The sequence below is a fragment of the Pundamilia nyererei genome, unplaced genomic scaffold (genome assembly GCF_000239375.1).
Source record: "Pundamilia nyererei isolate P.nyererei 1_Seehausen unplaced genomic scaffold, PunNye1.0 scaffold00046, whole genome shotgun sequence".
NCBI lineage: Eukaryota > Metazoa > Chordata > Actinopteri > Cichliformes > Cichlidae > Pundamilia > Pundamilia nyererei.
In genome coordinates this window covers 2,577,032-2,598,478 of record NW_005187447.1, presented here as the reverse complement: position 1 = coordinate 2,598,478, position 21,447 = coordinate 2,577,032, and the positions used below count along the sequence as shown (strand labels likewise).

Genomic DNA, 21,447 nt, shown 5'->3' with positions numbered 1-21,447 from the left:
TTCATCTGTACATTCCTCCAGCATGCCACTAAAAGAGATAAGACTTGCAAAACACACATTGTGTGCACATACATGCTTTCACGCACACACACACAAGCGCACACACCCCCTATGTAGAACCTAAATTCAGGCTCACTGAGGATAAAGTATTTACTGTAATACAAGAGAGCTCAGTGAATCCACTGTCCTGTTCTGCCAGATATGTACATTACTGTTCATTTACATAAGCTACCATTACACACACACACACACACACACAGTAGTGCTTCATTTCTTTATATTCTGCTTCAGAAAATGGGAACTAGGGGCAGCAATGTATTGAAACATATAAAAACATCAAAGGAAATAAGGCAAAAATTCTAATGAGCTTCAAAGTCAATCTTTCTATGACCACTTTCATTGTTTAACGCAGCCCAGACTCTCTTAGGCAAGCCTTTAAGTAGTCTTCAGGAATAGTTTTGCAGGTTTCCCGGAGGACATTCAAAGCTTTTCTTTAGATTTTGGGTGGTTTTTATTCCATTTTCTGTCACTGCTTCAGTAATGGGGAGGCCAGTCCATGACTTATAATGTTCCATTGTGTGTTCCAAGGTATGTTTTTACTGCACTGGCACTTTGTTTGGGATCGTTGTCATACTGATAAATGAAGCTGTTGCCAAACAGATGCTTTCCTCATGGATAAAAATCTGATTTTGGCAAGATTCCCAAACCACTGGCTTAAAAGCAGCCCCAAAACTATTTCTCTATTTCTTAAGAACCTAAACATACCGTTTATCTGCTGCAAATAGCTTTTTAGGCCTGCCGCTTCCACTCGGTAAGTTTCCTTGGATTTTTAAGCAAAGCCTGGAGAACTATGGCTCAAGAGCACTTTAAAATAGGATAAGAAAGTCTTACTGCTTGGAAGTACATCAAGAAAGAAGAGGTTGCTCGAGACATTTGCACTGTACAATATAAAATGAAATTCATGCCATCCATTCAGTTTTGCTTGAACAAGCAAAGAAGAAAAGAAAGCAAAAACTGTTTGTTTCAGCAAATCAGTGTCACTTTCAACCTTGAAATATTTAATTTTTCCTCCTTCTTGTAACATAAAATCTTGGTTCAGGTGAGATGACAGCATTTGTCAAACGAAATGTTTCCATAACGATTGCGCCGACTAAATAAACTCACACTGATTAACCCTCGAGGGTCAAGCACTCAACTCATACTTTCCCTTGTTTCCTGTGGTTTTTGGCTACATGTGTTAAAGAAACCAAACACACACATTTCTTGTGCTTATTTAACTATTTCTGATACTAAGTAGAACTACAGCAATGCTGAATTCACTGAATTTAAAAAAAACTACTCACTGAATCTAGTGAGTAGGGATGCACTGATTTAGAAATTAACAGAAACTTTCAACATGGGCAGCACGGTGGCATGGTGGTTCACAGCAAGAAGATCCTGAGTTCTGTGTGGAGTTTACATGTTCTCCTCCTGTCATCCGGCTTCCTCCTAAAGACATGCACTTATTGGGCGTCCTGTCCAGGGTTTACCTTGCCTCTTGAAATAAGTGGTCATATTCTTCCTCATCTTTGAATATTTAGCACAACTAATGTGTCACAACAGATAAACACTGTAAAAACATGACTTTATTTGGCATTATAACCTGACATATCAGTTTATATCTAATAGAAAGAATTGAAGCAACTACCAAATGACAACAGAGTTCAGGGTGTGGTGTTTGCTGTTTATGGAAAATTTTGGCTCTGCTGTCCAAATATTGCATCAGAAATTGAGACTCATAATATGTGCGGACTGTAGCCTCAGTTTCCTGTTCTTCACCTGAACGATAGACAACAGGTGTGGTGTCCTGCTGCTGTGGCCCATCTCCTTTAAGGTCTGACGTGTTGTGCGTTCATAGCCTGTCATCTGCACACCTTAATTGTAACCAGTGGTTATTTAAGTTATAGTTCCTTTGCAGTCAGCTTTAAGATGACAGGGAAGCCAATCGCCTCTGATATCAACAAGGCATTTTCACTCAGAAAACTGCCTCTCGTGGAATATTTTCACATCTACATGCCTAAATGCATCGAGTTGCTGCCACGCTGATTAGATGTTTGTGTTAACGAGCAGCTGAGCTTGGGTACCTAATGACGCGGACAATGAGTGAAACTGATTCATTCACTTGATGAACTAAATCAAATTATTCCAGTTCAATGGCTGCTTCTGTTTCTGTTCTAAAAGACGTCAGATGGTGGCCAGCTTACAAAAACATAACCGGCAACTAGTTTTAATAAACAAGCGATTATTTTTGTGTGTGTGTGTGTTTTTAAGTTTAACAGTTTCTTTTTTTTCCAAAAACTCCAACTGAACGACAGTAATTGAAAAATATCTGTTCTAATCAACCTGCAGCTGCAGCCCTGCATAAACGCCTCATGACCTTGGTAGTTAAAAAAGGGAAGTAAGCTCTTACTGTGATCATAAGAAGTCTGACTCACACGTTTCCTGAGGTTAAGAAAGATTCGTATCCTTCACCATATATTTTAGATTCTCGTCATATGTTCCGAATTGTGAGCGGAGCTCCAGTTAGAGCGTGGGTGTGATAATTATTTGTGAAGCCAGGTTTGCAGAGACAAACAGTTGCATAGTATCAAAGTGCATATTAAAAACAACTTCAACAATAACGCGGCCAAAAGTGGGGTTGCTCCAAGCGTGTAAACACAGTCGGCAAGTTGTCATCTCCTCAACAACCTGACTTTGATCAACGCCAGATTTCTCAGCAGCCTCCAGACACCCCGAGCACTGAGACAGTTCAACATGCCTGTCTTCAGCCCTACTGTTCTGAGACAACCTCCAAGACATTTTCTTTTGCCGTGTGCCAAGAAACTGTTTGGTTTCAATCTTGATCCATAACTGCACCGGACGTTGTCAGATTTAGGGCTCGCAATCTGCAGCGAGATCTGTTCGGGGCTCTGAAAGCCTGCGGAGCTAATGGACTAACTGCCATTTCTAATCAACATATGAACTGATTTCCAAGCCTGCTTAGGCAACAACGGTCAAGATGGATGTTTCCAGCAGATTCAATAGTCTGAAATATTAGTATAGTTAGAGAAATCAGTGTCAAGAGGCAAGGAGCAGGACAGAATGCGAAGCAATGGAAATATTTTGTTAGAATAGATGTTCACCATGCCATTGATTTTATTACAATTTAGTTTGATAGCAGAGTGATGATGATGGAAAATCAGCTTTAAGCTGCAATTTAGCAAAGTTCTTCCATTACTTCAACTTTTATCTCAAAATGGCATATAATCTTAGTAACTGTCTAAATATTACTTTGCAAAGTTTCACAACTTATTTTCTAACTGTTATGTCTGTGCGCATTTCAAATAAATGCAACTACAATTGTGTTTGAACTCAATTTCAGGACAAAGCCCCAGCAGACGTGCAATCACCGCGTATGATTGAGGTCGTCTGGCTCCAGCTCTTTTCACCCACCTTCTTGTGGCTCTTGAGGACAGAAGGAGTGACAAAAGCCTTCTCGCACAGGTCGCACTTGTACTTCTTGTGGCCGTCGTGCACCACCTGGATGTGGACGTTGAGCGTGTCCTTCCTCTTGAAGGTGGCATCACACTGGTCACACTTGAATGTTCTCTCACCTGCAGCAAGGAAAAGATGAACATTTGCAAGAGCCTCAGCTATTGTTAAACGTCTGAACACAGAGTCATCACGCACAACAAGAGGGGACCCAATTTCACCAGGGCTATTGTGTGGGCAGATAACTACAAAGAAAACCCAGACAACCATCTTTTAAAAAGCTCTGGTTGCCTTTTATTGTGTATGTGTAGCTGAACACACGCCAAAGTAAACAATAAAATAAAATACTCTGCCATATGTTTGGCCTGTACGTCAAAAAGTTAAAAAACATGCCCTATTTTATTAATCATTTCCCTGAACAGGCCTAAAACTCCAGACAGACAGCTTTTAGACAGTTATGTCAGCTGCTGGGATAGCGAAGCCTGATGTTTTCCTTCACGCCTCGGCTCTCTGCCTCCACACAACAGCTTCTATTGTTCAAGAAAAGATGTTTCAATTATATGGAGATCATTCAATTTCCACAGAGTAGTTTAGATGGAGGGAGCAAGTGGTTACAAGCTTGCACTCATTCTCCTATTACCAAGGCAGATGATGGTCAGCTCAGTGAAAAGGAACACCAGCGAAAGCTGAGGCTCGCTTTGTTTTTTAATTTAGATGGAAACACTCTCGTGATGGTAATTAACGTCAACGGCACACTCGCAAAGTGATTCCATTAAAACACAGAGCAAGGCTTCAGTCTGATAATAAGGTACTCACGCTCCTACATAAGCATGCACAAACTTTAATTTAGATGCAAACACACACACGCGCAGGGGTTATGCCAAAGGTCTACAAATGGGGTCTAAACACATAAATGTGCCCTACCCAAAGCAAGAACTACATACCGATTTGTTACGTTGTTACGAATACACTGCAACTTTAAAGTCGTGTACAGAAAAGGGCTAAAGAATGTGGGATTTAAGAATTATGATGACATAATATGAAAGAACCAAAGGTTTAAATAGAGCGAAGCCTGTGAGCCAGTTCAGGCAGGTAGCTTCAACTGCACTGCTTCACACACACTCTCATGTCAGGCACGTCATATGCCAGACACACCCTCTCAATTTGATGGTCCACATATGCTGCAAAATGTATGAGTATACATTTATAAATATGCTGCTGCTTTCTCTTCTAACCCCTCCACCACCCCAACATCTACCTATAATCTCTGGAATTGCATTTTTTAGATCTAATAAATAATTTCATATCTATAAAACAACTGAAAAATACTGAAACACATTTTGTTATTCTATCACAATAATAACCCCAAAATATGGCCTTTTTTGTTTCTTTTGGCACATTTACACAATAGTTCTGCAGTTTTGAGCAAAATGTGAGAAATGGGGGGTTTTTATACTTGGTTTTAAAGTGCGCGTGTACATGTCTTTTGTTATGTTAAATTTTACATCCTCAGCTAGAAAAGCAGGTAAATATACCATCAATGCAGGACTTACAAAGTCAAGTCCAAAAATGGGCAAACTCCCCGAAACATTTTCTCCTCTTTGCTCAAAAGTCTGCCACTTCACTGGTGAACACAGAGACCTCGAGGAAAGACTTTTGACCTTCTTATGGAAGCGATACTGATAGTAACACATATTAGATTCAGGTGTAAACACTTGAGTGTCTTGGTTCTCTGTCTGTGATCCAACTGACCAAGAAGCACTTAAAAAAAAGTCTTTGAAAATTACTCATTGGCCAATTACTGGATAGCTTTACTGGTACATTATTTCTGTTTTCTCGCCTAGAGCACAATGAAATCACACATCCAATCCTCAAGCCCTATATCCCATTGATGCATAATAAAAGTCCTGATATTATATTGCTTCTTGCCGCCTGAGACAGCAGCAGGAAATGCCTTGAGCTTTACAATCCTTTTGTTATCTGGCACAGTTTGAGGACGACTAATGCATCCTGCCAAGACTCATCTGCAGCTCAACTGTCCAGGGAGAAAGTTTCTGTCAAAGCAAAGCATTCAGGGGGGACCAGACAATCAGACAACTGATGTCTTAACAGGGAGACTTTTGATGGGGTTACAGCGTCTGGAAATATCCACAGTGGTAGGGATGAGACGGCAATAAAAACAGTAAAAATACAGGACTATAGCCTGTAAAACTTAGTAGGCTGGTTTTAACGGGGCAATTTTACTTTAAAATGTTGTGAAAGAATGTGGCGAACTCGTCACTTTAAGATCAAAGATGTCTATGTTTTGTAAGGAGATATCTACTTACAGCTTCTGAGGCATTATAAGGAGAACACATGGAGCTCGAAGAATCCTGAACAGAAACCTGTGGGAGTAACTGTAAATATGGTGTTTCCACTGCAGCTGATCACAATTAGCCAGGAAATGTATGAGCTGGTCATATTGCTGTACTCATGTATGTGCACAGGAGCAGTTTTCAGCAGTTTCAACTGGATAGTAGCAGATTTATCTACTACTATCATCCCAGATAGGGGGTTTCTATGTCAACAGTGTTTGAGGAGTCTGATGGACACATAAATGGTTATACTTACTATTGTGGATGAGAAGATGACGCTGTAAAGAGAAGGGGGTGCGGAACAGCGCTTTGCATTCCTCACACTGGAAAGGCCTTTCCTCAGAGTGTGTCTGCAAAGAGAATCGAGCAGCATGTTTATAAAGTGTAACACAAGCCGCCTCCCGCCTCGACGTGGACGTCGGGGAGGCTTCGTAAATTGATGCAGGAGGATTTTGCTTAAGGCTCCGTAGCCAATTAAGTTTGTTGACTTGATGAAGACAAGCAGCTTGAGGGGCTTTAGATTCAAAGTGCTTCTGTTTTTGCGACACCCGTCTGTCCCCCCCCCCACATATCTGTCTGAGTGACAGCTCAATCCCAAAAGTAAACACAGGGAACCTCAAGGGTGGAAATGCCCAGAGACCCCACAGATAACAGCAACCAACGAGACCCTGATTGATCACAGCTTCACTAATAATTCTAGCTTTGAAGTGACACTGACTTTTAAGGAGTATCTCCTCTTTGAAAGCACCGATCGTCTGGATACAGTGGTATAGTTAACATAATTTACCTAATTATAGAACATAAAAATCTAAAGTGGCTCTTCGCATCTTATACACTTGCTCACCTTCTTGTGATTCTTGTAGACATTGCGGTGTGCAAACTCCTTCCCACACAGCTTACATTTGTACGGTTTGTCCTCGCTGTGGATGATCTTATGAGCCGTCACCTGGTCCAAACGCTTGAATGACCGACTGCAGATCTCACAGGTGTACGGTCGCTTCTCTGATCAGTGACAGATTAACAGAGATTATCTCCGAGAAGCAGAGAGAACGCATGAAGCAAAAAGGTCAGCTCATCGTTGCAGCGTCATCGTCTTACCCGAGTGTGTTATCATGTGGCGTTTCAGTTGATTCGTAGAGATGAACTTTTTGTCACAAGCGTGGCATTCAAATATTTCGTGTATCTACGGTACAAGAGCAAAAAACAGAGCGAGAGCATTTGAAGTTTTGTTCTTGCTGACCACTGAAAAAATTCAGGGGAAATGAGTTGCGAAAGTTCAAGGATCTCGGTGTGCGATGGTCAACTGAAACTAAATCTTGTCCGCTTTCATTAGACTGATGTCTACAGACGGAAAAGCAATTAAAGTGATGAAAACTTTCAATCCCTTTTCTGCTTCACAGCACAGTTCCAGTAATTGCATATTCAATAGCTCCCCGGCGTACAGCTACAATAGCATATGCTAATGTAACGCAGCTCCTCTTGTCAGCTGCTTCTGCAAAACCTTGTTCAGCTAAATGATGATAAAGGCAGTTTTTAAGCTGCTTTGGAGCCAAATTATCAGTATGGAAAGTTTGATTTCTCTTCTGTAAGAATAATACTAAATGCCCATTGGCTTTGATTGAAGCTATAAGAACATGTCAGATTTTTTTCAGAAATGTGACATATTTAAAATAACACTTTTAATGGGACTTGATTCTTACTGTAAAAAAAAATAGGTAATTTATATAAACCCCATGTGGTTGTGGCCTAAATTTATAGAAACATCTTTACTTTACTTTCAGACAACAGTGTGCGATTAGAAAACACTTTTACTATAATAGAAGATGTAAAACTGGTACACAGACAGATCCGGAGGCCACACAGGAATATCACACACTCCTATTTTAAAACCCCTTGGAGATCTGAAACTGGAGAATACCGATGCATAGACAGGTGAAGTAGGTTAAATGATTCTCTGCAGAACTGTGTCACTTCCAGGTGACTTTACAACAGTTGCACGGTTTGGAAGAAGCTTGCTGATGAATGAGTGGACAGGGATGGAACAGTGTCAGCTGATTAATCTGGATGATAGATGTTGACAGCAGAAAATTACATTTCACAATCACCAACTGGGATAATTAATGAATGACTTCTAATAAGACAAATTATTTGAGACAACTTGCAAACTAATTTATTAACCAACATCACTGAAAAGTGCTGTACAAAATAGGTTCTCAAATGAAGGGATAATTAGCACAAAAAACAGTAAACTAAGATATTATAGTTTTTCCTTAACACCTTTGACTTACTATTATATATAAAATGCGTACAACTGGATAGAGAGCAGTTTGCCTAGTCATACAACATGACCCTTACACAAAAAAAGCACATGGTTTTCAACTGAAAATATTAAAGCAGCTTGATATTGCTGACAGCAGCAGGCTTATTTTATGCCTCAGACTTTTCTCTGCAAATCAAGATCTGGCTTGACCGGCTTGTAAAGAATGAAAAAAAAGGCATCTTTTTCTTCAATTGAATATGACTGAGCTCAGCAAAGATGCTTAAACAGGCTCAACTTGTGCTGGCGTATAAGACCATCTGGTAAGAGATTGTTTTGAGCAGTTGAGATTGTTTTGTTTTGAGTTTTCTTGCAGTCCGAGGCTGGTTCACATTATGCTAATGCAGAAGGGACACACACTAGAACAGTCATAGATTCCCATGTTAACATGGCCAGCATGAGTATAACCTTTTTGGTCTCAACGGATAGTTTCCCCAAATTGATATTTGCATATATGCATTTTAATCTGCTATGATACATCGCAGCAGATCTCACTATCATCTTGTAAACAAAGGGGTGATGTAACAAATGACCCCTGGCACTCGTTTCCACCTGCTGCACCTCGGCTGGACACTCTTCTCCCTCGTGCGCTGACCATTGCTGTGGATGGTTGACCCCAGGTATTTGACTCATCCACATTCACTATGTCTACTCCTTGCAACTTCACCATTCAAACTGTCTCTCTCTCATTCACACACATTTATTCTGTCTCACTTCTACTGACTTTCCTTCTTCTTTTCTCCAGTGCATACCACCACCTCAATTCAATTCAATTCAACTTTTTTCAGTTTTATTTTTATAGCGCTAAATCACAACAACAGTCACCTCAAGGCACTTCATATTGTAAGGTAGACATACAGAGAAAAATCCAACAATCATGCAACCCCCTATGAGCAAGAACTTTGGCGATAGTGGGAAGGAAAAACTCCCTTTTAACAGGAAGAAACCTCCAGCAGAACCAGGCTCAGGGAGGGGCGGGGCCATCTGCCGCAGGCTCTCTTCCACATGGTCCATACTCTCACTACAGATCACTATGTCGTCAGCAAACATCACAAACTATGTGATCCTGAACACGTTTGTCTAATTATACTAAGTACCTGGGATCACTTTAATAACCAGACATGCTAGCATTAGCTAATAATTTAACACATCACCATCTGGTTAAAATATGTTCACAAAAAACAAGAACAGCATAGAAGAACCCAAAGTGTCAAAATCAAAGTTTCAAAACAGAGCTTCACAGCTAATGGGTAATGTCACAGTGGCTGTGTCCATTTTTTATATACAGTCTATAGTTTGACGATAAAAATGTTTTAAAATGTAGCAAAACAGGCTGGAATAAAAAATAAAATGATAATATCTAATGTCTTTACAAATATTGTGCACCATGTTTTACATGCCTTAAAGCCCATCTGGCAAATCAAGACATTCAGCCACATCTGCTCTTACTGCAGCATTTACACATAAATAGAAGAGAATATAAGCGAAAGCCAAATAGCTGTAGTGTGACCACGCATTTACTTTTTTTACATAAATACCATTCTCTAGTGTTTATCTTGGCATTGTCATAGCAAACGTTAACCCCTCAATCATGTCAGCTACATTATTAATAACTAGTTAATGCAATTAATTTAATAGAATGTAATTGCAAAGAAAATACATCTTTGGATGACCCATTAGCCTACTCAACAGAGGAATGTAGCTTGGAAAAACTTGCCTAATCGCACGTGTTAGACATAGAAAAATCATGTACTGAAAAAGGGTTTATATACACAGCAATAAAATTAATTTTAGCTGTATAAAAATGTTTTAAAGAACTATTTAAACAGCTAAATTCAAATCTGTAATCCATCAGTGAGAAAGGGGACCCTGTTAAAACCTTGTGCTCGGCAAGCAGAGCCTCGTCAATTTCAACAGACCTGTGGGATGAGCTAGTGAAAAAGAAACCGCCGTCCTCTCTCTGCTCTGTCATCCCAAATAAGTTTAAACCTGATCGTAAAGAGGGAATAAATGAACCCTAAAACATGTGAAGCAGACGCAAGATTAAGAGGTTAGACTGGGTTACAGAAACAGTGGAGATTGACGGATACCACTGTAGAGCGAGAAACGGCACCAAAGAGACATCGCTGTAAAAATGGATCATGCAAAACTGCGTAAGCTGAGCAAATCCTCTCAGATCCAATGCAAAGTATCCGCCTGGGATCAACTGAGCTGTACAGAAGATGTTAGAGAAGCTCACCTTCCTGTGTTCTTGTAAATTCAGGGAAGAGGAGCATTTTCTGTTGCATATGGTGCATGTGAGTTTCCGTTGTGCACTCCCTATAAAGAAACAAACAAAGTGCATTACAAAACTCCACGTACAGAGCTGTTAGCAATGAACAACAATTTTGGTACACTAACACATCATTACGTGGTTAAAGAAAAACACCAAATGTTTTATTTGTCATTGAACTCCCTTACTCATAGCCCCAGTGATCCCACCATTTTGGGACCAGTGACACCCTCCCTTTATCCCCGTCTGAATTACATGACCCACATCTGTTGCGTCTGATCCACTTCCCCCTTCGCCCACACATTCACACACACACACACCACTTAGTTCTGACTGCACTGGGAAAAAACATAAAGGCGCAGATCTCAGCTCCATCAGCCTCTCAGATTAATGTCTTAATCTCGGGTTGATATGTAAGGCTGCACAGATTCCCACTGCCCTACATCCCATCATAAATAGCTATGGAAGTCCAATTATCTGAAAGAGTGAGCTGCCCCAGCACACACAGGTCAGCAATTATGGAACACAAGTAATTAGAGATGTGTCTTAACATCGCAGAGATTTTAACTGATCGAGGTCATGCACTCTAACTGCAGTTCCTTGAGTGCTGAGGCTGCTAATGGACGATTATCTTTATTACATGAAAGTGCTACGCATGTGTACAACAGAGAGAACGAGGCAGTGAACATCACAGAGAAACACTGCGAAACAGAGAGAGACAGAGGTGCCAACCTGTGTGAACATTTCCTTTATGCTTCTTCAGAGCGTCTTTGCTCTTAAATCTTTTGCCGCAGCTCTCGGCTTTACATATAAACCTGGCATCTCCTTTACAGGCTTCCTTATGTTGTTCAAAACTGCACACACAGAGGTATCGAAGACGAAAGGAGAAGAGGAAGAGTTATGAGTTACAGAGTAACAGTGGTGCAACTGCATGCTTTACACTGTCCTGTACTATGGTTTGGATGATGCATGTTACCTGGACTCTGAGCCGAATGTGTAATGGCACAGGGAGCACTGATGGGCTTTGGAGTCAGCTGATGGGTCTAGTGACTCAGAACAATGCAAAACACTGGGGGAGGATTGAAAATAAAAACAAGTCCAGGATGACTACCACAAATAATCAAGAGCAGAAAAACATCAGCGTAACATTATTAAAAGATTTTCCACTGAAAAAAGTCAAATTATTTTCTTCTTTTGAGTAAATTAAAAAAAAAACTGAATTTAAACATTTTTTGAAACAGACTCTTCATTCAAATACTGAAAATAAAGCTAAAGCTAGCACCCATTTAGCTTAAATTAGCATTAAGAGTTAAAAGAAGGGAGAGCAGTTAGCATATCTATGTCGAAAGGTAGAACTAGAATGAATGCCTCCACTAACCACTCACGCTCAAGCCTCTAGGTCTCTATGCCTGCCCAGACTAATGTTAAATATTTTGACTTGTAATAGCCAGGCACCAAAGACTGTTGCTAATTCAGTTTTGGGCCAAAGATGAAATATGACATTAATTTTACCTGATTATGGCTTTAAATATTGGCCAGTGTTTTGTGCAATGTGATCAAACTTGATGTTATTGTATGTTTGTGTTAGATTGTGTCAAATCATAGCATATAAACTGTTGCTTTACGCCATATTAATGTTTTTGAGGGGTCAAAGTGATACACATACTTCATCCTCGACTCGAAATCAAAAATTGGGCCAAACTTTTATCTATCTAACACATAATCTAATCAGTTCCTTGGATTGATTTAACATCTCTTCAAACTACAGACTTCTCAGAGATCAGAGAAACGTTGAGCATGAAATAAAACTACACTAGAAGTAATGAAAGAGTAAACCCACTGGCGCTGCAGAGCCTGTTTGATGGGAAACTTTTTGCCACAGTTCCTGCATTTGAACTCCTTCTCCTCTGTGCTGGGCCTCTGGTGCAGACTCTGGAGGTGGGCAGCCAGGATCTCTTCACTCGGAAAACTGCTCTCACACAGCAAGCAGGGGTGGTCCTCCTTCTTTATTACTAGTTCTATTAAGGTTAATGAACACAGTTCGACATACTGTAGGGCAAGTTTTGTTTTTTTTATGTGTGTGCTATAAACTGATCACCTGTAAATGTGTATACATAAGAAGGCAAACTAAAACATTCCACTGTACCCATTTCTACAAGGTGCTTGGCCTCTTTACTGTTCTCATCTTCATCTTTAATATCCTCTTCCTCTTCTTCTTCCTCCTCTTCCATATCACTGTCCAGGTAGCCTATCAGGAGCTCCGTGTCTGTCTCTATGTCATCCACAGCCAGGTAGAAGATGTTCTCCCCGTCCTAAAAAAAACACAAACACAGCCTGAACATTGGCTGAACGTGACTCGATATATTTAACAATGTAAAAATAAAAAATTAAGCCTGGCTGCCCCTGGGGGGGTCCGGGACGGGCGTGGAGGCTTGGGGGTCTGGGGGTGCTCCGCCCCCTGGTCTGGGGTGCTGGCCGGGCCTTGGGGGCTTGGGTCCTGGCTTTTGTGTCGCCGGAGCAGTGGGCGGGTGGGTGCAGGGGGGCTCAGCCCCAGTGCAAGGGACCTCTGGTGCATCAGCCCAACTAGGGGGCTCTCTAACTGGTGGGGAGGTTGTTATATCTTTGCAGGTGGTCTCCTCACTACAGGAGCTCACTCTGCAGGTGGGGGGAGAGATATAGGAGAGGTGGAGAATGAACTCAACCTGGGTGTCTATTGTCTTGTGTAGTTTGGGAGATGGTTGGATGATGGGGTGGGTGCAGTTTTCTCTGGGGTGGAGTCAGGTGGGCTGCCCCGGACTCTGTGGGGCTGGGCTGTGCTGCTGTTGCGGGCCCCGGTCCGGATGGGCCTGGGCCCCCTTGCCCTGGTGGGTTCCAGAGTGTGGGGGTGCCTACTGGGGTCAGCAGGGGAGCTTCATACCCTGGTGGACGGGGCTGTGGCTCCCCACACTCCCTAGCAGATCGTTACATGGAGAAACCTTTGGAATACAAGCATGCTGATCCACACAGGTATGCACACAGGTGTACAGACGGGTGTTCACAGACGCGGACTACACCTTTCTTGGCTGCTGCCTCAAAGCACATTGTGCGCTGTTTATCTTGCGTGCTGCATAATATCGTTTAATATTTAGTATCTACTGCTAGCTAGTTTATTGTGATGGTGCTGTTTTTTTTTATTATGTTGCTCTTTTTTGTTTGCTTTCTCTTCTGTTTTTTTTTTCTCCATACAGGTGATCCAGGTGTTTTGTTTGTTTTTCTTTCTTTCTTCCCCCCCTTCTCACCGTCTCTTCTCCCCTTTGGTTTTCTTTCTCTCCCTCTCTTTCTTTCATTCTTTCTCCCTGTCCTATCCCCCAGTCATGTCTGTCCCGTTTGTAGCAACCGAAAATAAAATAAATTCAGAATTATAATAAAGGTCAATCAAATGGACCAATATGGCAAGGCCATGATGATCCACTTGGTAAAATAAATCCGCTTGGCATCTTTCTTGGCCTTAAGACAACAATTCTGATGGCTAAAGATCCAAACGGGACACAAAAAAAATAAAAAATAAAAAATAAAAAATAAAAAATAAAAAATAAAAAATAAAAAATAAAAAATAAAAAATAAAAAAATAAAGTCAGTTGCTAACAGTTTTAACCTTCTGCGGTAAGGCTAGATGAACTTATTACACCCTGACAGCAGTCTGTTAATGCTTGATTGAGGCCATAGGTCAAACGGTGAAACTCTTAAAAATATTGTCATTCACTTCCCTGCCTTAAAGGTCATGTTAATAAAATCAAACTGTCATTTGGTTTTTAACTATGGGACCCTAAATATACATAAATAACGATTAAGAGGATGAAAGCTACACAATAAATGTCACCGTTGATGAAACACAGAGATTTAACTCACATGTGTGACCTTTAAAAGACCGATCACTCCGTGTATTCAACTATTAATGGCAGCAACTTGGCCCTCAGACCTCAAATGTTCATCTTCTCTTCCTTGGACTTTCATTTTTCTCCCAAGATGAGCGGATAACCTCTTTTTATCTTTCACATAGAAGCGCAGAAGCTGAACTTTCCCATATCCACTGTACTGTATTCACAAGACTGTGAAAATCGACATTGTGCGTTTGGAAAATTCTGCATATTTTCCGATTCTCATTTCCCGCATAACTGTAGTTAACACATTATTTGTCAATATAATAACTTTATAAAAGCTGGTCTTGGAAATAAATTAAGAAAAGGAATTTTGCAGCTGCAAAATATTCCCTCAACAAAATCCAGAAAAATGTATAAATCCTAAGGACACCAAGGATAAAAACAGAGAAAAGAAACAAATACACTTCTCTCTTTCTCCAACTTAATGTCCTTTTTATGTTAATAACAGCCTTTAACAGTTTAAACATCTGGCAACAAAGAGACTTCGAGCCAAAGTAATTTGTTTTGCAATATAAATGAACTCTGAATTTTTTTGGCAGAAATTTCCCTTTTTGCCTTAAACCTTTAATCATTAGAAAAACAATCAATTTTCAAGCAGTATTCCATTTCAGTTCAGCTTGTAGGTCTCCAGACTTTTTTCTTACCCGTGCTTTTTCTACTAACGTTGCTCTTTTGCAACTACTTTATCTCGCATGCACATCTGTGATTTTTCACACAACAAAAACAATAAATAGCTGCTGAAAAAAGCCTGTCATTTCGATCTTGTTTTCAAGGTTTTTTCCAGAAGAAAATAAGATTTCCGTATTTTCTGAGATCAAATTTGAAATAATTTACATAATTTTGAACTTCGGGTTTGGAGGTTTGACAGATGTCTGTAATATTTATCATTTTCTTTCTTTCAGGAAGGTCTGAGGGATTCATTGTCTGCAGAGTGGAAATGTACCTGAATGGCTGCCAAGTTCTTCTGCTCCTGTGAAGGCGCCTGATGGACAAACCGCAGCCAGTTGGCATAGCGGGGATTGCTCGCATCCAGAATATACAGAACATCTCCTTTACTGCCACGGACCTAGAGGGGGGAAAAAAAGAAACAGCAACGACATGAGCTGTCAGATGAGAACAACTGATTCTTTTTCTTCTTCTTCTGCTCTCATTGCCTTCTTTGAAGGTTCGTCTTCTGTACATCAAAGCGTGCTGGCCTTACATATGAACACCAGTGTGGCAGCTACAGATAACTACATCACAGCGTTTCTACACAAGACGAGATAAGACTGACTTTCAGTCAGGCATTATGGTTCATTTGTCTGCAGCGTAATTAAATGTTTCCTTTATCACAGAAAAAACAAGAATGTACTCAGACAGACCCACAAGCAGCTGCATCGTGTGATAAAGGACTGATCTGGGGCTTTTTTGCATTGAATTGTCATACAGGTTTTTATAAGAATATTTACTGTGTTTAGTTGTATTAATGCTACACAAAAACATGTTTCTTAAAGTTGTTATGTGTCTGTTTTCTCCGCTGCAGCTGTTTATGGTTAAACTGGTCTTAATACAGTTGACTAGCTGCTTCCACCAGAGCGGTTATTTGATTGGTTCAGTTTGTCTCCTTTTTTATACAGTACTGTGCAAAAAGTCTTGAGTCACCTTTCTATAAATTTAGCTTCCAGTGATCCAGACTTTCTTGTAATTCTTTAAAGTGGTCTTGAGAAATAGTTCTCCAGACTTTCTGAACTTTTTATCTGAACATTGGCTGCTTTTTCACTCATTTTCAGTCCAGTCCTTGTATGTGACCATTTTTAAAGGAATGTTTTGGTTTAGTTTGGTTTGGTCAGCATTAAAACACTGACTCATTCAAGCATAAACAGGCACAAAGCTTACAACATAACTAAAAGAAGCAAAGAACCAAGTTTAAATTACATCTTTAGGCGCTTTAGTTGAATCTATGCGGGAAAAGCCAAATATAACACAGTTTGAAAGACATAAAATTGTTTTTATGGACCAAATAATAGCTCTCAAAGAGCTATTAGCTGAAAACTTGGCATGGGTTGCAGTGTTTCCTTAAAAAATATGTGGAAATAGGACAAGTGGAGAATAAAAGAAGACATGTTAGGCATCAGACAAGCAATATCTGAAAGTAATGACTTTAAGAAATAGAAAAAAATCCAGCAACGACCTGACAAAGGACCTGAGAGGTGCCTCTGGCCCTTCAGTTGATCCATCTACTGTTTCCTGAAGCATCACCAGAAATGGTCACAGTGGAACCGTGGCTGTCAGGAAGCCATTCTTAGTAAAGGGAACCAGGGAGAAAAAACTGAGGTATGCCAAGTTACACAAGACCTGCATCCAAACCTGTAATTTTTGGTTCAAATCATCATCAGTATTTATGGAGGTCAGTAGAGAGGAACAACACTGAGCGTCTGCATCCATCTGTAAAACGGGATGGAGGCTGTCATGGTTTGGAGCTGCATTTCACCCAGTGGCATTGGGAATCTTGTCAAAATTGATGGATTTTGACACCATCAGTACCATCTGTTAAGTGTGATTGGCAACAGCTTGATTTTTTCACGTGACAATGATCCCAAACACACTTTCAATACAGTAAAAGCATACCTGGATTAAAAAGATGTGCAACACTATCAGTCATGAATCAGAGAGTGCTGACTGTGATGATGAATGAGGGCAGGCATAACAAATATTGACTTACAAAATGTATATATGCAATATATACTGTTATTTATACTGTATTTCCATGTATGTTTGCACATGTTTCAATAAACTGTTACACCCATTTCCAAATTTCCTAGCAAAAGATAAGGAAATGAGGGCTGGCTATAGATGTTTGCACAGTACTGCAAGATTACTCATCCAGTTAGAAATGGATTTGAATGAAATTTTCACCAAAGACTGGTCTTGGCCCAATGTGGTTAACACTTGGAGTTGATCCCAATCCAGTGAAAGATTTTTTGGAATGATGCTTTGACATTGTGAGACTGCAGGATTGGGTACTATTTATTGTCAGGGGTGGTGACATTTTTTGACAAATGTATCTCTTTGGACTTTGAACAGAAATTTAAATGAAACCATGTGACAAGACCAACACTGACTTCTTACAGACATTTTAAACATGACAACAAGACACCACAACACCCTGATTATTATGGTTAAAAATCACAGGCCAAAATGCAGAGAAATAATCTTGAACAGGGTATTGGATTGCGGTATCTGTTAAATTCTTATTAAACATAAGATTTTATTCTGAAATATAGCTTGTAGCTATAGCTGTCGTGTTATGCAGCATCACAGAAATAACACTGTTGTAGTAATTGGAAAGATTCGGGTACGTTACAGCATTTTACATGTTTGGTTTTTGCTTTCGGAGGTGCAGTCGTGGGAACTCTGGAGTTAAAACTACTTGGTCTGAAGGATGTCTGTCAAACTGACTGAAGATTCAGCATTTCCATTCCCTGAGGTTTTACATTTTTAAAAAAGAAGCGCATTCACCTCCCACATCAGCCTGGTGTCCGAGCTTTCATCCAACTCACTGGGCAGCTTTTTCTCACCAGCAAAGGGGCCAAACTTTTCTCCCTTTAACACAAACAGAGGGATCACTTGTCAAACACGATGCCTTTAAAGAAAACAGCGGCAGCCAAAAATGAATGACATTAAACCATAATAATACACCCCAGAGGACATGATTTCTGCACTGATGAGTGTTGGGTGGATGGTGGGCCCGCCTACTGTTTAATGTGACATGTACATGTGTCCCTCAGTACGGGACATTTTTCCTTTTGACTTCCCAGGGGGCGTGGTCAAATTGTGCCGCTCTTCTTGTTGTATTCATGTTCACACTCTGCAACTTTTACCACACATTTAAATGACCAAACATCCCCAGTACAGACACTTCCACCCACTCATCCTCCGCAACATTTCCACCTCCTTTTCTGCATATATGGCAACAAAGGGTGGGGGACATGAATGTGAATGTATAAGTTAATTGGCGTGAACAGTTAAAATCTTTACGTTGGATTTAACATGGATGTCTATCCGCGGAACGAGCCTTCTTTGCAGGCAGGAATACGTGAAGTGAACCCGGAGAAACAGCCGGAGTTACTGTAGCTACGTGGCACTTCACGTCACAGACGCCTTGGCTTCTGGCTGAGATTTTGACAGCGACTATCAGTGGGAAAAGGCGAACAGAAAAAAGTATCTACACCTCTAGGAGTCTCTTAAAAAGCAACACGAAACTTTTCCCGCGTGTAAACCTGGTTACAAAGTTGCCCGAGTCAGAAACTACAAACCTTTTTGACTCGCCTCGCCGTGTATAGACCGATTCCATCCTGGACCTTTGACGACTTCAGGGAAAATCTGTCTGGCACATACATGCCCAACATTGTCATCGCTCGGAAATGTTTCCTTCGGTGACAATTAGTTGGCTATCAGATATGTCAGCGGAAGTGAAAAGGCATTGTCAGTATGAATTTAGAGCAGATAGTTTCTTCGTGAAGGGGTCCAGGTTGAACTTCTGTTGCTCCTGCTGCAGGAAAGCGAAGCAGCGCCCTGATTGGTCCAAAGTTTGTAACCAGAAGCTACCTTTTCTGTCGAGCAACACGCTGCTGCCTGTTTCATTCAGCCTGCACTCCCAGCTTACCCAGTCTGACGATGGTTGTGCAGGAGTATCAGAGGAGCTACATAAATGAAAGTAATGACAGCTCACTTATTGAAAGGCTCCATTAAGAGCTCATAGATTAGTTTAATGAATCTTTTAGCTTTAGGATTAGATAAAAATTTCCATACTTTTATGTTACTGTTTGGTGGGAAATAATTCCCACCTCCCAAAAAAAGAAGTAATATAAAACAGAAGTACTTCAGAGTCATTTTGTGTAGTTGAGTAAATGTACTTAGTTGTATTCTAGCGCTGAGTATTCTCTATATACAAATGCTGGATCTTAGTAATAATGTAACTACCATAAAGGGTAACTAGATGGATATGTTATTGAGCATCTGTTTGCCCATTTAAGTAAGACTGAAACGAATTCATACATACCATCCAATGAGAAAATATATTACACTAATGCAGTTGTTGTGTAGACTGTAGGAGCTTCATGTGCCAGTTTGATCATCACTAAAACTACTTACCGTTAGCTCGCAGAGATTAGTTATTACATATAAAAATGTTGCAATACACTTCAATCCTGCACTTCACATAGCACAGAAATGCAGCCCCCCTCAATTACTCCATTCTCCATTAACCCCAGAAACCTCACAATATTGTGATGTTCTGTGTGTTTTGGCTTGAACATATCTGTTCTGTAATTCAGAAACCACACTGTACCAACAAGCAGAAGACCAGAGGCCTGACAGACCCTTTCAGTCTAAAACAGTCCTAACAGCAGGCCAGAAACCACAGTTTACCAACAAACTGAGGCTGCTGGGACAGATTTCTAGATGTCTGTTATAGACTCAACCACAATGCTCAACAACCATGTGAACCAAACATTTATTTCAAAGTAGACAGTGTCCTGCAAGTGAGGATGATGGTTTTCCATTGTTGGTAAATGATGTCCAACATTTCATAATCTCAATGTCTTTGAACCTTTGTTTTATAATAATGAAATAAAACAAAATAATGGTACATATGTGTTTGGCCTGTTTAATTCACATCTTTCTGTTATATATAAATTACAAATCAAACAGATTATATTTCTTTTGATATGTTTTTCATTCACCGGCTCGTTTTTAAATGCTCATTAATGCAAATATCTTATTAGCCAATTACATGGCAGCAGTTGTGTGCATTTATGAATGTAGACATAGTCAAAACAACCCACTTAAGTTTAAACTGAGTATCAGAATTGAGAAGACGGGTTATTTAAGTGACGTTGAACGTCCTGTGGTTGAATGCACAACATGTCGAACCTTGAAGCAGATGTGGCTACAGCAGCAAAGACAAAGAAACTGAGGCTACAGTTCACATGGGCTCAGTAAAATTGGACAATAGAAAGAGGAAAAACATTGCCTTGTCTGCTGAGTGCCAATATCTGCTGTGACCTTCAGATGTTAGGGCCAGAATTTCATGTGAACCACATGAAAGCATGGATCCATCCTCCTTTGTATCAACAGTTTAGGCTGGCGGTGGTGTAATGGTGTGGGGAATCTTTTCTTGGCAAACTTTGGTTCCCTTAGTGTCGACTGAGCATCTACAGCCACAGCCCATCTGTGTATTGTTGATGACCATGTCCGTCCGTTTATGACCACAGTGTACCAACTCCAGCAGCTCAAATCACCTAAAAATGGTTTCTTGTGATTGACAATAAATTCAGTGTACTCAAATGGCTTCTAGTCACCAGATTTCAATCCAAAAACGGTACCTCTGTGATGTGGTGGAACGAGAGAGTCCTATTATGGATGCAGACTTGTGCAACCCACAAGTCTGCAGCAACTGTGTGATACTGTCACGTCAATTTGGATCAAAATGAATGTTTGCTGTAGTTCCAGGGAACAACCATATACTATCAGTGTGTACCTAATAAAGTGGCCGGTGAGTCAATATTCCTCAAAGGGAACATTGGATTATTATCTTATTGGTTCTGTTTTCCAGTAAAAGCAGCATTACTGTCCTATTAAAGTGCTGGTTTAACTATGTAATTGTAAAAATGCTAATTTAAAATGGACTGCAAGTCAAAACTTTACTTCTCAAAAAAGAAAACAACGTTGAATAGCATCACTATTATTTGAGGAGGCTGAGAAAATGGACTTCAGACTGGATCAGTGTAAAGCGAATACATGACATTTGAAATTAAAGCTCTTTAAAGTGATCCCAGATGACTTTTCTTTTGTTCTTTATCTGACAAACAGTTCAAGCAGCCAACACTGGATGTGGTTTCACAACAACCATAACTCTTGAATATGGTGCTGTGGAAATGCTGAAAGTAACAGACCTCACATTATCTCCATTATGTTCTTTTTTTTTATCTCCCCTCACCTTGATTTGTTGACTTTCGCCCTGCAGAGAGAGATTAGTATCATCTCTAATCACCGACTGTTTGTGTACATTCTTTTTCTGAACACCTCTTCAGC

General features: G+C 40.3%; 1 protein-coding gene across 1 annotated transcript in view; it reads right to left on the bottom strand.

The window, feature by feature from the left end:
• Positions 1-18,919, bottom strand: part of prdm5 (PR domain containing 5) — a 43,486-nt gene extending 24,567 nt beyond the window's left edge. The window contains exons 1-12 of the mRNA XM_005732345.1: positions 18,669-18,919; positions 17,872-17,955; positions 15,317-15,439; positions 12,600-12,765; positions 12,294-12,471; positions 11,430-11,522; positions 11,186-11,307; positions 10,421-10,500; positions 6,963-7,047; positions 6,709-6,866; positions 6,121-6,214; positions 3,472-3,632 (exon numbers count right to left, since the gene is read on the bottom strand). Of these exons, the coding sequence (XP_005732402.1) occupies positions 3,472-3,632; positions 6,121-6,214; positions 6,709-6,866; positions 6,963-7,047; positions 10,421-10,500; positions 11,186-11,307; positions 11,430-11,522; positions 12,294-12,471; positions 12,600-12,765; positions 15,317-15,439; positions 17,872-17,955; positions 18,669-18,767 (1,443 nt within the window). The 5' untranslated portion in view covers positions 18,768-18,919. The remainder of the gene's footprint in view (positions 1-3,471; positions 3,633-6,120; positions 6,215-6,708; positions 6,867-6,962; positions 7,048-10,420; positions 10,501-11,185; positions 11,308-11,429; positions 11,523-12,293; positions 12,472-12,599; positions 12,766-15,316; positions 15,440-17,871; positions 17,956-18,668) is intronic.
• Positions 18,920-21,447: the final 2,528 nt, after the last annotated feature.